The sequence below is a fragment of the Dufourea novaeangliae genome, unplaced genomic scaffold (genome assembly GCF_001272555.1).
Source record: "Dufourea novaeangliae isolate 0120121106 unplaced genomic scaffold, ASM127255v1 scaffold133, whole genome shotgun sequence".
NCBI classification, from domain to species: domain Eukaryota; kingdom Metazoa; phylum Arthropoda; class Insecta; order Hymenoptera; family Halictidae; genus Dufourea; species Dufourea novaeangliae.
The window spans coordinates 1,855,442-1,872,552 of NW_015374011.1; the positions used below are offsets into that span (position 1 = coordinate 1,855,442).

General features: G+C 46.1%; 2 protein-coding genes across 3 annotated transcripts; both read right to left on the reverse strand.

Moving 5' to 3' along the window:
* Nucleotides 1-90: 90 nt before the first annotated feature.
* On the reverse strand, nt 91-2,092 carry LOC107188579 (pyridoxine/pyridoxamine 5'-phosphate oxidase). Of its 2 annotated transcripts, XM_015576890.1 has the most exons (6): nt 2,021-2,092; nt 1,610-1,755; nt 1,437-1,536; nt 772-846; nt 497-699; nt 91-428 (listed from the first exon to the last, which is right to left on the reverse strand). In XM_015576890.1, exons 1-6 carry the CDS (start codon nt 2,021-2,023, stop codon nt 299-301), a joined length of 657 nt encoding a protein of 218 aa, XP_015432376.1. In that variant the 5' UTR covers nt 2,024-2,092; the 3' UTR covers nt 91-298. The 2 variants fall into 2 exon arrangements, with proteins under 2 accessions (XP_015432376.1, XP_015432375.1); XM_015576889.1 differs by lacking the exon at nt 2,021-2,092 and having other exon boundaries at nt 1,610-1,822.
* Nucleotides 2,093-2,815: 723 nt separating this feature from the next.
* On the reverse strand, nt 2,816-12,509 carry LOC107188580 (atrial natriuretic peptide-converting enzyme). The gene is made up of 12 exons (XM_015576891.1): nt 12,429-12,509; nt 8,124-8,307; nt 6,116-6,329; nt 5,596-5,970; nt 5,285-5,517; nt 4,999-5,205; nt 4,715-4,928; nt 4,485-4,630; nt 4,234-4,405; nt 3,679-3,926; nt 3,088-3,206; nt 2,816-2,989 (listed from the first exon to the last, which is right to left on the reverse strand). Exons 1-12 carry the CDS (start codon nt 12,474-12,476, stop codon nt 2,816-2,818), a joined length of 2,334 nt encoding a protein of 777 aa, XP_015432377.1. The 5' UTR covers nt 12,477-12,509.
* Between the last annotated feature and the right edge of the window lie 4,602 nt (nt 12,510-17,111).

The window sequence follows — 17,111 nt, forward strand, 5'->3', positions numbered from 1 at the left end:
CCCGCTGCTTGGGAATTTGAATTTGAATTTTGGAATTATCGCGTACACGCAACCTTTCTATGTATTCTATCCTCGAAGATAAAGCAATTCTATTCTGTACTTTCATTTTATTTTTCAACGAACCACCCATACGTCCTTCCACCCGTCCAATGCTGCTGGAAAAGTGTACATCGACGGGGATAAGGGGAGGTGATCGCGAGAATCAGTTACATTAAGATAATATGGTGCTGCGGTGTCGGTGAACAGACGGTTTTGTAACAAGAGACGTGGATTCCTTCGTCATGCGTGTATGTGTATACTATGCTGCTATTCGACGGTGTTCCCAAGAATCGTTCGACGCGTCCTTCCGGTAAATTATTCGATCTGCTATCAGGTGATCCCTCGCGTAATAAAATTCCATCATCGTCGGGAATAGTTTGCATCCAACGCTGAAAGATACATTTAAATATTGAAACTTCGAGAAAATCGTATCTCTTACGAGCGATTATACACCTACAAGTGATCAGGCATTGGTAAATTATTCTGGTCTTTACGAACAGAATCCAGTATCTCGTCGTGACGTTGCTTCAGTTCCTCCCAAGTTACCTCCCGCCCTTGATCGCACAAATGAGACCGAATCTTACAATACAACGGTTCTTTGTTGTACAAATGCTGAAAATCTTGTTTCTCCAATCTTTTCATAATCCCTTCCACCCTCACCTATACGAATATCGGTAGCGTTTATTCGATACGTGTTTGAACGATCCATCGAATCTACTATTTATTACGTACCTGTTGAATGATATGCTGCTCTTTTTCGTTAACGTAAGACCACAGATAACACATAGCGACACGAGGGACATTCTCCTGGAACGATCGTAAACCGTCAGCGAAGGGATAAATGTCTGCGTCGCAGAGTGTTTTATAACAGCTGTCTAACCGAGAAAAACTATACACAGAATGTCTGAAAAATAACGGGATTGACAATGTAGGTGTAATAGAATAATGTAAGTATGAATAGATTTCTGAATCGCCTAGAGTATCTTTCTTCGTAAACATCACATACCTTATTTTCAGTGTTATCGTTCCTTTATTCCGGTAAAAGAAAAACATTAAGGCCGGAAATGTACTATCTTTTCTTCTATCTTTAATCGCTTTATCTTACTTTTACAGCGCTTATATGCGAGCAATGGAAAGTTCCATTTTTATCGGACTTTGTTCGAGTATTTTCGGCAGTACCTAAATATACTCCGTCTACAAGGTGTTAAATCCGTAATAAAGATAGTACAACTCCGAGAATAAACTAACAATAATTAGAACGAATCGACGAATCACGATCGTGAAACTGAAACCACTGAGAATATATGCGAATGAAGTAATAAAAAATGATAAAAATTATGGGTCTTTCGGGGTCAGATGCCTGTTTCAAAACACTGTGCGTCCCGGAAAAGACTTACGATATCGTCGATTTTCTTGCTACGCCGATCCGTCACGATTACAAAACCATCGTTATCAAACTCCCGAAGGACGACGTTCCTCGCAGACACGTTGCAGTCTCTGAAAGAGAAGCCGTTGCAGTTACACATTTCGCAAGCATTCCATTCTATGCGTTGATCGATCGTGCACCAACTTTGAGACGGTCGCCAAGCAACAGGCGTCCGGTGTTCGCGGGTTGCGTTTTCGTGCTTCGTCGTGCCAGATCCTGAACAGATCGACCGGATGGTCGAGGATCTGCTCGATTTTTGCCACGTCCGAGAGATCCGATTTCCTCGATCCCTTCGCACACGACGATTCCCGTACGGGAACCGGTTTAGTAAAGTATCGAATAGACCGCATCAGACGCGGCAGCGGCGTCTGATCGAAGGTTCGATCGATGTGTTTGACGAAGAACAGAAATCCGTAGCTATTTTAATCGTGTGAACCCTTGCGAAAATTGGTATCTTTTGTCGCGTTTAAGCCACACTACGGCGGGTAATTGCGCACGAGACCTCGTCAGCGAAAAGAATCGAGGCGTTATAAAACAATCAGTTGCTATTCTTACCATATTTTTTATTTCACCGAACCGTCCGAACGTTCCGCTATGTCCGCTTACACCATGCACGTTGTGCCAGCGATTTCGCTGAACCGATGGCTGGCGCGCAGTCGTTGAGAATTTATTAAGTCTACGCCAGGCCTCCCACCATCCCTACCAGTCTCTGCGCACTACTTGGTTCGCAACACCACCAAAGGTACTCGCAGAATGTCGCGACGGTACGTCCGTACTACGGAGAATCCGAACTTGATGAAAACTATCTCCACTTATGTAACGTCGGTGTACGAGACCCCGCGATCGAATATAAATACACACTATACAAGCGTAGAACTACAGTAAATCTACGCACGTAAGACGGGTAACACGGTTGCGCAATGGGGGATCATTGTTCAAATTTCATGCCACATTGTCCAAAGAAATCATTACACACCCCTTGAACGCAAACGATTTCGAACGTATGCGTGTATATTACAATACTAGTCTTGACTCCACAGATTTTCCTTTACATTACATTCGATTCACGTGGATTGAAATGAAGACGATCGCTCTAATTTACAATGTTCCTCGAGTATTTTACAGTTGCGGTAAGGAGTAAGTCTAACAGAAAAAATGATTAACAAAAAAAAAAAAAAAACACAATATGTATAACGATAGAGAATCATAACCGGGAACGATTTTGCGACATTATCCATTCCCACTCGGCGTATCACAATTTCCGTGTCGGTTTTGATCGATCGCGAAAGTTTTTATCGGTCGATACGTGTACTTGTAAATTCGTTTCGTATCGAACTTCGAGGATGAAAATCATTCTATCGTAGATTTTATCCAAGCAATATTTGACGAAACTTTGTCGTACAGTCGAGGCCTCTCGACACCGGCTTTCGAACAGGCAATACGCCAACTACCGACACCGGTTAGAGCCCATGTCCGACCGTCCGACCGAAGACACAACATGGGACTGCCGGCAACCTCTTCCTCCTGGAAGTAAAAAGTTAATTCCAGTAGTTCCGCGGTATTAATTCGCAGGCGAACGTGCCGCTTCAATGGTCCGTGTACGAACGTCTCAATTCACTTACGTTGCAATCGTCAGTGGAATAGGCGGGTTCGGTGCAGACGCTATTGACCGACGCGATGCTTATGTTTTCGCACCTTTCCATCGCGCTATGCTTAAGTTGTACCCTCTGCAGTAGATCGCCTGATCGAAGACAATTGTTCCGTTAAAAAAAAAAAAAAATAGTCATTGTTATTGCATAAACGCGACGGTATGCGTTCTATCGAAAATTCTACTAGTTTTAATTTGCCCACCGATGTTCCTGTCATTAGGTAATCCTGTCGGCATAATACGCGTTCTACCGTGCGTACCGAGAAATCGTATTTCAACGGGACATCGTGCGCTCGACACAGAGCGTATATTTATACCAACTTCAAGGATATTCATTCTCGATTTAAGATCGAGAAAGGTGCTGTCACAGAGATTGTGTAAGCCGTCCCGCACTACCATCCCTCTAAGGTCGATGCAACGCGTAAACGATACGCGTAATTACGTCCTTATGTAACGCGCCGTAAGATAAATAACGGAGCCTTGAGGCTTCAACAAACGCTGAAAGTTTGACGGAAAGACCGCGTATACGCTTTAAACGAAGGAAAACCGGTGAATTTGATCTTACGATTTCTCGCCCAGCCGAGCGTGTTGCAGATTGACGTGTCCGTCGGTGGATCCTGATTCGATGGCAGGCAAACGGGCCTCACGAAATCCGAGAACGTGGCCAATGGACGGTCCAGCTTTAACAGAACTGTGGTGCTTCCTTCTACCGGTGATTTAATCATACCTACGATTCTACGTTCTTGTTGCCACGGTGACGTACTCGAGAGCCGTACGGTGCCCATTCTCGCGGACCATTCCGCCTTCGATTGACTAAAAGAATCCGTTAAATTGTACATCCGTATGTACACTCACGAGGAAATTCGACTTCCACTAGGGGAAAAAGTGGCGTAGGCGAATGGCCTACTACCACTTAGTTAATTTATTTTAAGTACCTATTGAAATAAATGTTAATTTCGCAGAAATTTCAGTAATTTCTAATCCCAAGTGGTACAAGGCCTTTCACTTACGCTACTTTTTCCCCTAGCGAAAGTCGAGTTTCCACGTCATTGTACAACACCGTTAACCACTAGAAAGATGGTCACGACCCGTGAGGAAATCGATGGGAAACAAGACTAACCCTTGGAAACAAGACGCCGTGGTGATTAACCAATTTTCCGCGACGAGGGTTGCGTCGCACACGTGTACGTCTTCCTTGAACAGAGCCACATGCCACGGCCAATCGCCAGGTTCTGCCATCTTATTCAGACCTCGTGTACCGCCCTTTACACGCAGAGATTGTACGCCACACTCTGTAGAAAAATGTCAGCTCAGACGTTACATGTTCCCCTTGAATCAATAGCTCATACAACTTGACAATAATTTTCGTACCGAGATCGGAGCACCGGACATACATAACTTCTTTGCTCGGGCAAGGGGCCCTGACGAATGTGATTTCCGTGGCGGACGGATCCTCCATGTGCACGTATTGAACGTCATCCTCGTCGTCGATTCTTATTTCCACAGACTTCACCCCCCTGCAGAGGACGGATTACGAGGTCAATCATACGTTGCACAAATTTCCACTCGCGAAAACGAACGAAAACACGATCTGTACTTACGCGTAGGTCAACAAACTGCACAGTGAACCAGCCGCGGTCTGAAGAACGGTTTCCATTTCCGTTCCCGGCAAGGTCGCGTTAAGGTTCGCGGTGCAAAGCTTACCGATGGTACCCTTCTCGTTGAACACTACGAAACCCTCGTTGGTATACTTGGCGGCGTACGGTGTGTCCAGTGGTTGGGATTTCATGGCTCGGATACTCGACGCCAAAGACACTAACGAAATCATACCGTAAACATAAGAAACCAGTAAGAAAATACGAAGGCGGCGCGCTTCGATACTCACGACAATCTTTTTCGTCGCTGCCGTTCGCGCAGTCCACTTTTCCATCGCACCTCTTTACGTGTGGTATGCACATTCTGCCTACGCCGCAGTGCATATAACCGTCGCGACAGTATGCACAATTCTTTTCGTCCGAAAGGTCAGGGCAGTCGATCACTCCGTCGCATATTCTCGGGGACAATGCTTTCTCTTGAAGCGCTTGCACGCACCCTACGACAACGTTACCCGAATAAATTTCAACGGATCCGACCGATCTTGACGCGCGATAGGCTGGTACCGATCGTTTCACCTGGTTTCGCCCTGCAACCACCCTGGTCCGCGTACTCTGGGAAGTTCGAGCAGTCCAATAACCGTTTGATCCGATCCGGAAGTCGGCTGCCGCATCCGTTCCAAAATTCTCGGCAGAAGCTTCTGCACGGTAACTGCAGCAGGTCTTCCGGTTGACTCGGTGCGCACGCTGGCTGCAAAACTTGGCACACGAAATCGTACGCCAGTCGGTAGCATTCCGCGTCGACCAGCTCCCTATCGGATACAATACTACGTCGAGTCCACTATACTACGAAGAAGTCGCAGGAAACGATCGAGAGGAAATGCGTGTACCTGAAGGCGATTACATCCTCTTCAACATCGGTCAAGGAACCGTGACCCAACATGTTCGGGTAAGAGGTGACGTTGTAAGGAAGGTGCTTACAATAGGATAAATCCACGGGGCTGCACCTTCTGGGCGGAGGTGCCGTCGCGGTTGTCGCTGGGGACGATGATACGGTAGTTTGCGAACTGACTTGAGCGTTCAATGCTTTTATACTCTCCTCGACTTCGAGGCTCTGTGAATCTATCGTCAAGTTCGACAAGTATTTCGATGTCGTGGGATCAATTTCTTTCGACAAAATATCCACGATGTCGGCGGTCGTGATTGTCTGATACCGTGGATCGAATCGAACGTCGAAGTGCACCACCAAATCGTCGCCCTCGGAGCTGCGCAGAAAATTAGCGAAAAGATCGAAACACGCAAATGGACTCGTTTGATGTTCGAAATTAACAACGGATGTGTCAGGAAATAACTGAAATCGGAGGTGGTACCATCCCAAAGATACGTTTGGCAAAGATTCCAACCACTTACCCATCGAGCGCTAAAATCTCCGCGGCGAGAAAGGAAATTTTCAACCAGCTGCGTCGAAACATGAGATTCAACCGATCGCGGTACTCTCGCGATCGTATTCGAAAGGCTTCGGTAGAGGGATCTGCTAGTTCCAAAGCGAACGAATCTCCTTCGGTAACTCGGAAAGTCGCCAAGAAAATTTGATCGCCTGGTGGGTCTGACGTTAGGAACGTGTCTGAAATGACAAGAAAAACGAAAAACATCCGCGATTAGTGCAAAGTACAAGACGTTTATTTTTCAACTCGACCAGACAATACGTATTCAGGGTGACATGTAACTGATGGTACAACCGAGTAAGGGAGGATTCTATGTGTAAAAGTCGAAAATTTTATTCTATTTTTTCGACTTATTTTTTCACGTAAAATCATCGTTTACCCAGTTTCACCGCCAGTTACATTATATCCTCTATATAAATGTGAATTAGAGAATCGGTGGCGCTCGAGCAGAGTGGCTCGAGAGTCGAGTTTGTTCTCGAGGCTCACCTTTCACCGTGCCTTTGGTCAATCATTTTTACACCGCAGGGATCGTATTTTTTCGATCCTGAGAATACTTGTTGTCGGCAACGAGCGATCCTTTGCGGCTTTAGGATCAACCGCGGGTCGAGAGATCCGAGCAAAAAACCGGCAGACCGTTTTCACTCGATTGTAGTTTTCGAGAACACTACAGAGCCGTGTTTTCCCTTTCGTAACGAACTACATACACCGTTCGACGGAAACCAACGAAATAGATCACTTTGGCTGGCAATGATTTCGCGACACTGTCGTGCATTCGTGTGATTCACGATGACACGGTATATTTCTGGAAAAGAGAATTCGGTTTAGTATCGTGACGAATCGAAACGATTCAAGGACACCGATCCCCTCTTTAAGGTCGAACACGCTGGAGGGGTCAGAGTCGCGATGCCTCGACAACTCGGTCAGACCGTTAGCTTTGCTACTTTCAAGGCCTCTCGTCACTGGACCAACGTAGTACAGCGATTCCTTCGATCTCTTCTGTTCGTTGTGTATACGGTACCAATTATTATAGCCACGACACGTCTTGTTGATCGGCTTCGTTAACTGATTCGATATAGATAACACGTTCGACCGTCGTCGATTGCTTCTCAACTTTTACACCATACGTTTTCGTTCGAATCGTACGGTATGCGTGTGCGATACTCGATCGGGGAACGTAAGCGTGGTTTCCTCGAAGACTCGGTAACTCGGTCGAACCGTTATGTTTGCGCATTGGAAGACCTGAATGGGCTCTGGCCGCATCATCCTTGGTTTCCTCGATCGCTTCCCTGCGCGAGCTGAAGAACAATCGTTAAAACCGGCAAACCATTTTTAAACGATCGTCCCATAAACTGTTCTCCACCGCGTCTCGGTGAAAATAGACACCAGTCGTCTTTCAATTACGCGTTCGTACTCTATCCAGCACACCGTTATTTTCGCATGGGGCATTAGCAGCACATTTGCATTCAATTAGTACCTACATGCCTGTTCGTCGATGCGTGTTGCTCCTCCTTGTTTGTCCGTTTATCGCCCGATCGAGCCAGATTTCAAGGTGAAGTGCACACGGTGAAAAAAATCCCCCACCCGTTCGTAAAGAACAAAGGAAGACGTCGATCACACTTTATACTTGACGAAACATTCAGACACCGTGAACTCGTCCGTCTCGCGAAACGAACACGGTGTGTCCCACGAAGTAATTTCATGTCCGCCAGCATCGTCGATCGTCGGTTAACCGTGGAACAGTAGTAGTAATTTCATTTACGACAACCGGCGAATCGCGTACGACTTCGCGGAGAAAGCGTGTACGGAAATAAAACGAGTTTCGCGCGCGTTTCGAATTCTTCGTCCAACCGATCCTCGTGGCTCGACACACGACGGCACCGAATATAATCGTTAATTGCGCGCTAGGCAAAACCTGATACGTTCTACTTCGCGCAACGAGCATATATACCGAATACGGGAACCGTGATACTTACAGCCGAGATAGATGGAGACCCCCGAAAACAGAAGAAAGAGCAAAAACGCAGCGAGCACGCAACACCCGCAACGGTACTGTCCGCCGAGTTTCCTCGTGAATCGAATGTCGCTGTCCGACGACAGAATCGAGCTCGGTGTCCCGGCACGGCTGAATCTTCTGGTGCTCACCGTGCTAACCGAAATCTGAAAGAAAATATTCAATGTCTTTGGGCGCAATCTGAACAGACCGGTCGAAGCCTTTCGTGTGCTGCTTCAGACTTCGCTTCCCTTGGTTAGCCCCTGAATAACGTTTGGAAAGTTTCCCCCCCGGTTCTTCTCGTTCTGCGGCCAGATTCGTACAGACGCGAAGCAACCGCATTACCAAGATTTCTCGGCGAGACACGACTTGTATTAGCAATCGTCATACTTTCATCAACGAAACGAAAAGACGGATAATTAAATTGAAAATTGGTCGAGACTACTGGGTGTATTCGGTGTGTCCCTACCTTCGACAGACGAAAACCGATTAGAATAGCGATTTGCAACCCATCGGAAAACACGTTTCGCCCCAATTGCGCGTTGCATCGATCAGCAGCGAACCAGATTCCACAGGAATCTCGAGCCTAGAGGTGAGCGTTTCGCGAAGTAATCGTCGTGATTCTCGAAATGATGCGTTACGCAACCGTGTTTCGCACGGTCGATCGGGCTCGGCCGTACGATTTCACGCGTGCTTTCGCGTCGAAGCATACACGACACACGATGTAGATTCGGTACACCGTGTACCAACAGTTGCATTCAGCGTCGAGCCTATCTTCTGTAACGGCGCTCGCGCGTCCAAGTCGGCAAGCATCCGTGTAATCGTCCTGGCATCGATGCACGTGCACCTCCGCCACCAACACCGACTCGGTTCGTCCTGTGTGTACAGTGAGAGTCAAAAGAGAGTATACACTTTGGAAGTATGGGATTCATTCATATTTATTTCTCTCAATTTAGAATCTAACATTTCACATAGATGCTGTTTTAGATCGAGAACTGGTAACTGTGGAGAAGGACTTAACTGGTTGTAAGTGTTTTCCAGCAAACAATTTCCAATCACCTTTACTGTATATTTTGGGTCGCGATCTCACTAAAAGACCCATGAATACAGTTGCAGCTGAATTCGATTTTAAAATATTTAAACATCCAAATTTGCCCATAGTACCATGAATAAAAATCCAGTACATTCGTCACGTTTAATGATATTTACCAAATTTTCTGGTTATATAATCGAATTTTTTGGCTGCCTATTCATCCTGACAATGTTGAGAAAATCATATCAAACTGTATTACTCCATTACAATAGTAGGATGCAACAATAAGTGTATACTCAGTTTTGACTCTCACTGTATATGTATGTACGTGTGAATGCACGATGCGGCACAAAGGGGCCTACGCCCTCGTTCAAATGTTACGTTCGGCACACGGTGTCCAAAGGGGGGACCGTAGCGATGGGTCGTGCGCACCTCTTCCCTGTCAATCGGATGAATCGTCAAGGAAACGTACAAAAAATCTGGAGCCTGTAATTGGACCTAAAGGAAAAAATAGGGAATAAAAGGAAGAAAACTGGAACATCTGTATATCCATTTATCGTGTTCGAACGAATCGTCGATATCGGCTCGAAAGAAGGAATCCACGGGTCACCGAGCTCAGAACAGGCCGAGTAAAAGTCACTCCGCGAGGGTCGATTTCGTTTTCTCACGGGACTCGACGTCCTACGCTCGTAGTCACGATGATCGCGTTTATAGGCGCACAGACGCGAAAGCGGTTTACCAATATCTCCAGCCCGTTTAATGAGATATTATCTCTCGCTCGATCTCTGTTTTCGATCGTTTCCGTAGTTCTCTGGCCAGTCGACGGGAAGCGAGCATTATCTGATTATTACTTAAACGGGGACACACAACATAATATTGTATATATGTGTACACGGGGTCCCAATAGACACCTATTAAATTGATAAAGGCCAGAGCAACGGTCGATTACTAGGCGGTTTATAGAACGATTCTGCTGCGAATGCGTATGAAATTTGTACGAAGGGCCGATAGGATTATCTTGTCGCGTGTAATGAACGGGAATTCATGGATAGTTCTACCGATCGAAACAAACAACGAATCGATTTTCCTCGTACACGTTACGTAAGCGAACGCGATCGAAGCACAAGGGGTGCCTTTGCCTGAACAATGGCGCGAGGATATTACGAAAGTCGAATGAAAGTTTGAGCACGAAGCCTTTGTGTACTTTCAACCTAGTTCGATAATAGTCTTTGCCGACAGTTTCCGTAGGAAACGCTCGTTTAATGAACCGTGGTTGCATAATATTAATATATGCTCGTGTCCCTTCCTATCGGTTCCGATAAATCGTTAAACGTGCAGAGTCGCGAGATCGTTAGTACTCGAGACGAGTTTTTCGCGGAACGCGTTCGCCAATGACGAGTGTACCAAAAGGTCAACAGACTCGAGACTTTTCTTGTACAGGGAACAACAACTTTCTGATGAACGGCGGCTCGATGATCCACGAAGCGCGACGGACACTAATGCTACTTACATTTCGAGATGAAACAGACGGTTTCTCATTCAGAGGACGTTTCGAGAACAGGCGAAACAAAAAACCGGCCAGATCCGGTTGGAAAGCAGAATTCAATGTCGCGGTGAACGATGAAACATATGGCAGGTGATCCGACGAAGAGATTAGGACGCATTCGGCCATGTTCCCCTACCGGCCTATGGAACGCATCCGTTAATGGACACGGTCAACGACTTTCGAGCCAAGACAAATCAAGACACAGCGCGTTAGGAAAGTGCTTTCCATGGAGTGATGTTTTCGTGAAAGTTCCTAGTCGATTCTCGTTACAGAGAGAGTCCCCCCCTTTCTACCCCCGTCTCGTCCGTCTATTCCGATGGAATAGGAATTGGAACGTAAGAATGGAACGTAAAAGCCGATTGTTCTCGACTCATAGCTTGTATCGGGCGAATCGTCGCGTCGTCCGCGAGACAGTTTTTCCGATTCCAAGGTTCCGAGTAAACGACGATCGTAGATTCGAGCCGCGAAAAGAAACTGTGTCGATGACCCCCGCGCTAAAGGATCCACTAACTTCCATTTAGCTCAGGGGACCCTGTTCCTCGTGTCTTTCTTCACCGTTATTACCGTTACTCTAAACGTCCACCGAGCTACCTTTCCAAAAGAGCTGGAATCTAAGAACGAGTTTTGCTCGCTTTAAATTACAATCGTTTACCGGTGCACGGTGGCTGAGTCGCGCGCGCGCGCGAGCTCGCACGTGCGTGCAACCAACCATAGAAGACCGAGCAATAAAACGTACTCGTTATCGCCGCTCGGTTTATCCGTTGGCACGATAATCGTTTTCTCCGATTAAGAGGAATTCTAGCACGTCGACACCGCGTCCGCTTTCTTTTATCTATCGTGGATGTATCTCGAAGCACCACCCTCCACCGACCGAAATTATGGACAAGATGCCTGCGCCCGATACCGAATAATAATAGCAAGTATTGCTCATTCGAGCTCGGTGTACAAACGAACACACAGACACAACGGATAGAAACTTTCCGTGTATTCGACACGAACGGTCGCGGGGAGCACGTGATAAATGTCATTTCACGTATTCGAGCGGAATACCAATCGAGCGATTGGCCACGACTAGCAAGGTAACGGTATCGAGAAGAGAGCAGATGATGAAGGCCCAACCCAGGTAAACCCAACCCAACCCACCTAACGCATCGTGTGCTTTATTCCGGCCAACCTAGATCTCTACGTCAAGTGCGTAGGTATTCGGTGGATCGTTCGCCATTTGGGGTCAATGGAGAACAAGGTCAACGCGTCTGCGGAGAAATGAGGCCCCGAAACGCGATAGCTTCCTCGTTGGATAGAAAACACGGATGGAAATCGGCAAGAAAAAATTTTCATTTAACAGAGTTATTACAACCACGTGCAACGTACTCAGGAAAAATGATTCCCAATAGTCATTAAATTAAAACCATATTCATTCTATTTAAACGAATGTATCTTCAAGAGCGTGTCGACTAATTTTCCGAAACTCTCTATCGAATATAATAGCATCGACGAAAAATATAATATAAACAGATTTTTCTGCGCCGTTGCACTCTCGTGGAACACAATGGAGTTCTGTCGACACGCATCGTTTCTCTTCGATTTTACGTTTTCTTTCGCGTCTAATTTCACACAGGGGCCAACCGGTTAATTAATCGCGAGTCTCGGGAGCAAGGATGTAAAGAAGAACCCGCGAGCAGGGGGAAAGTGCGCCACATTCGTCTCACCTTCGAATCCCACGAGCTCTTCCGCTTGTGTTCCATCGCGACGGTCATTTTCGAGTCGTTGAAACGATTTATTTCTGCTCCGTCAACGATCCTTTGGTCTGTTCGCCGCGTGCAATCGCACAAACATCGTGCTGTAACTGAATTCTCTCTCGATCGATGATCGCGACACTCCGTGTACACCGTAAAAAACCTTTAATTCGTCCACGTTGAACGGAATATCTTCGATAATCTTCGGTGTCTTTCTAAACGAAACAAAATGTCACCGATACGATTATTACTCCCACCGTACGTCCGATCCGTCCCCCACGAGGTCAAACTCGATACTGTTTCATTCCTGATCCTGATACCTGTACAAAAGAAAGAAAATAACAAGGAAATAACACTTGAGCGGTGCGCGTAGTGGAGTACAACCTAAAGGATAGGGTCGTACACAGAAAAAAAATGCTACAAGTAAAGTTAGTACATTTTTCCCTTGACACGACCAACGATAACAGACCCATAGAAAATCCCCCGCAACCGATATAAATATACGACGTACCTGTCTTTTCCTTTCATCCACTCTGTACCCAAGAATTTCGATTCTGACCGCGGACAATCGGTTCTGAACGACTCGATCGAAATATCAATTATTACGGTGTTTCGAAATATCATCACTGACATCCAGCGATCAACGAGAAAACGGTTCGCTAGACGACAGGTGCGCGAATGTAATCTTAGCTGAAGCTGCCGCGCGCGCCGTCGCGGAATAAAGTTCGCGCTCGACCCCGAGAACCGAGAAGGCAGAAACGGGCGAGGCGATCGGCGACCCGGCGTTCTCAACGCTCTTCTAAACAACCGATTTGATCGTCGGGACCGTAGAAGAGAACAATTTCACCGTGCAAAGTCGAGACCGACTGCGAGACGAGAGATTGTCCCGAACGAAGCTGTGATTGCCAGGGGAACGGAGAGACCCTCTCGCTACCTCGATCCCCCTGCTTCTTGGATGCACTTTCACGTCATTACCGGTTCTCTGCAAGACGCGTCACGAGCCGACGCGGTGCGCCGCGACGCAAGGCGCTACTCTAAAGTGCATTCCACGAGGACGTAGTAATTCGGTTGTGTACAGCTGTAGGGAACGACTGAATGACCAGGTGGTCGTTTCTTTTTTTTTTTTTTTTTTTTTTTTGATAGGCAATATGTAGCTTCAGTCGGCAATCTCTTGTTTCGATCGTTTGTTCGTGGTCTCGTCGAAAGATCAAAATATATTTCACCTTTTATCTACGCTAAAGAACCGCGAACACCGCAAAATCGGTTACGTTTAGAAAGCGTTTACCGTTACCGCTACGATCGATAGAAAATCGGCAGAGCGTTGAAATCTCGATCGTTCTACATAAATAGTGTCTTTCGTGACCCCGAGTGAGATAACGCGCGAAATAGTTGCTATGCTTGATAATCCTCGTTGGTTCCCTGTGTTTGTTAGAAAGATCGTTCACTATATCTAGTCAGGATTCACAGCGTACGATGCGCTATACCGAATTCCGTGAGCCGTCTGACGCGATACGAATGGAAAAAAGGATATTTTTAACTGTCGACCTGTTTGGGAGGAATTTGACTGCACCCGAAACCGCTTTTTCGAGGTAGCTCTCAAGGGTAACTAGTCTGAATCTGGATTCCGTGAAATAACGCTGCTATCACCTTCTCCGATGCAGGTTCTAGCGACTGTCAATGAACCGTGTTCTATAAAGCGCGTCGAAGGTTTTTTTTTTTTTCACTATTCCACTCGCGGATGATCGTATTTCAAGGGTACACTGCGGATAGAAATTAACGCCGTGATCTTCGTGAACGGTATCAATTTCGTATATACGCTACTTTTGTAACCGAGTCACAATTGTATTTTTTTTACGTTGAAAAAACGTGATCATTGCACCATCGTTCTCCACGCGCACTAACACGAAAAACACGCATAAAACGAACTGTATAACCGGCATGATCGCACTTTGTGCAGTAAAAGACGAACGGGCAAACAAATCTTTGACACGCAAAAGTTATTCGACCGATAAAGAATCACTGGCGGCGACGAGTGCGCGCGTTGGAACGTAAATTTTAAAGGTGCTCCACTTTTCAGACCTACCTTCGTTTCGTTCCTAATTCTCCTGTAAAGTTCAACGAACGGTTCTTGCACGAATTTATGCCACGACACGAACCATTTCTTTCCCCTTTATCGTTTTTCGGATCGGTCGGAGTCGAGAAGGGGCCGTTAAGCGCACCCGCGGTGGTATTCACACTGAGATCGATGCAAGATCACGATTTCGTTTCACTCCGAAGAATATTCTCGGTTCGTACGACAGCTGTTGCTCGTACCGGAAACGCTTCCCTTCCTCGACCGTCGGGAAACGTCGACGGTTTCACACTCTATGTAACGAACCCGAGCAGCTCACTGTTCTCGAAACGATCCTCTTCGTGTCGCGGAAAGAAGTAACCGTTAACGTGACAGCCGAACCTTCAAGGAGAGAGGTACACGCACGAATGTGCGCTGCTCGACAGCCGACCGCCGATTAATGACCCGGCGAATGTATGCGCGCCCTTCTCCGTCCCACAAGTTCGTCTCAGGTATACCGTTTACCTGCTCTCGGACTAATTGTTTGGATCCATATACGTACTTAATAAATATTACAATTTTTTTTACAAATACGAGTGGTATCCCCTCCCCTTTTATCAACTTCCTATCTCTCGTTCCTTCTTCGCGGAATCTCTCTAGTTTTTCATCTCTATCGCTATATGTATATTTTCTATTTCTTTTGATTGAAATTTTACGCACTACTAATTGTTTGGATCCATATACGTACTTAATAAATATTACAATTTTTTTTACAAATACGAGTAGTATCCCCTCCCCTTTTATCAAGTTCCTATCTCTCGTTCCTTCTTCGCGGAATCTCTCTAGTTTTTCATCTCTATCGCTATATGTATATTTTCTATTTCTTTTGATTGAAATTTTACACACTAAAAATTTTCCATCGCAACCGATTTCGCTGGACGCGTGGTTTCCTTTAATGCACATATCTCCGTATAAAAGCGGCGAGTGTCTCGCGAAACCGGTGCTGTAACTGATCTCCTTACGTAGCTGAATCCCGAATACGGGTGTCGTTTCGAGGATCGACCAAAAAACCTGGAAACCGACCGTGGCGCGAGAAATACGTTTCTCGATGCTTTGCTAATGCAATCGGACAAGATAGTTACGCGGTCTGAAGTTGGAATTCTAAACAAAAAAGGCTTACGGTCTCGGTGTAGAACGGCGTTAACAGTCGCCAATGTGGTGTAACCTGCTGGATAATCCTAAAATACAGATGGAAATCGATCTCCTAACGCGTTTCCGAGTACTTAATCGTTCAGTTTATTCGTTTGGACAATTAAACGATACATATACATGGTGTGTACGAATTACGTGTCTCTCTCTCTTAGGTCTAATACATCGACTGCGATCGAAGGCGGGCACAGGGCATCGAACAATGCAAAGCACTCCGCCGCGCCACGATTGCGTAGCTACGTTTAATGATAATAATAAAAATTAAGTATAACTACCCTGTAAAATACGTAATGCGAAAGTTTCATTGATATTCGTTTATATTTATTCGTGATTGTAATTCACTGATACTCGAGAATGATACTATTCGTTTCGGGGTTAGCGGTATAAATAGGTAAACGCACTCTGCAATTCAATAGATTCGCAAGTTTCGGAGGAGATCTATGATATTATTGGTTAACAGGCAATCGACAGTGTCGGGCGATGCGTCGTTTTTTTTTTTCTTCTTCTTCCGGACGACACACGCGATACCTGTATCGTTCGATTTTTACTGTAAAACCAGGCCGAATGAATGGCGTACAGGAAAATATCGGTGATGACTGTGACGCGCTGATAAAACGATCGTCGTGTCGCATCGACGAGGGAAACTTTACTGCTGATATCGGTACACCGTTTTCGTACTTGGAAATTGATCGGTTCGACCGCAAGAATTCTAACAAAAAAGCATCTCACGATCGTTACGATCGCTGCACGTTCACAGTTTTCAATCGACACCCATCGAAGTCGCGAGTACTTTCATCCTTTCGAGTGTACGTACGTTCGTATGCGCACACCAATGAACGAGTGGTGAGTAGGGGCAGAGGCTATCCGCTTCGAATCATGAAACCGTGAAATCTACGCTCAAGAATCCCTCTACCATAGGCATGCGCATAAAATCGATCAGCTTTTCACGTGGAAATATACATTCGTCCCGTCGAGATAAAGTAATTCCAATACACGTCGCGGTAACGACCATGCAAGCTCGTTAAAAATTCGTCGGTACATCGACACGCGTGTACCGAGAAAACGGTTCGAGCAAACCCCACCACCTTTTCTCCGATAAAGTGGTTGTGTTATCGGTGACAAAATGATGTCACGTAATACGTTAAAAACCAAACGACGGTCGCCCCTAACGGAGGTCTTTCGTAGAAGTAGAATCGTGAAATGCAACGACTATGTATAAAATGCGTAACGCGATGTTCATCGTTCAGTTTCGAACCGGCGAACACCGGTCTTGATTAGGTCGCGTAAACGTAGAAATTCAAAGGAAATCGAACGATCCGCTGTTTGACGCGTGAACGAGAATACGATGGTCCCTAAAATAAAAACAGAATGGATTCGACTTGGTCTCTGCGTACGTG

Bases quoted from the DNA above. Each gene is read 5' to 3' on its own strand.
- LOC107188579 (XM_015576889.1), bottom strand. From the start codon at position 1,815: ATGCGGTCTATTCGATACTTTACTAAACCGGTTCCCGTACGGGAATCG. The intron at 847-1,436 runs GTAAGTCTTTTC...CGATCGTTCCAG, and splicing joins GCAAGAAAATCGACGATATC to GAGAATGTCCCTCGTGTCGC. The intron at 429-496 runs GTAGGTGTATAA...TGTATCTTTCAG, and splicing joins TTACCAATGCCTGATCACTT to CGTTGGATGCAAACTATTCC.
- LOC107188580 (XM_015576891.1), bottom strand. From the start codon at position 12,476: ATGACCGTCGCGATGGAACACAAGCGGAAGAGCTCGTGGGATTCGAAG. The intron at 5,206-5,284 runs GTGAAACGATCG...ACGTTGTCGTAG, and splicing joins TGGTTGCAGGGCGAAACCAG to GGTGCGTGCAAGCGCTTCAA. The intron at 3,927-4,233 runs GTTAGTCTTGTT...GGATTCTTTTAG, and splicing joins ACGGCGTCTTGTTTCCAAGG to TCAATCGAAGGCGGAATGGT.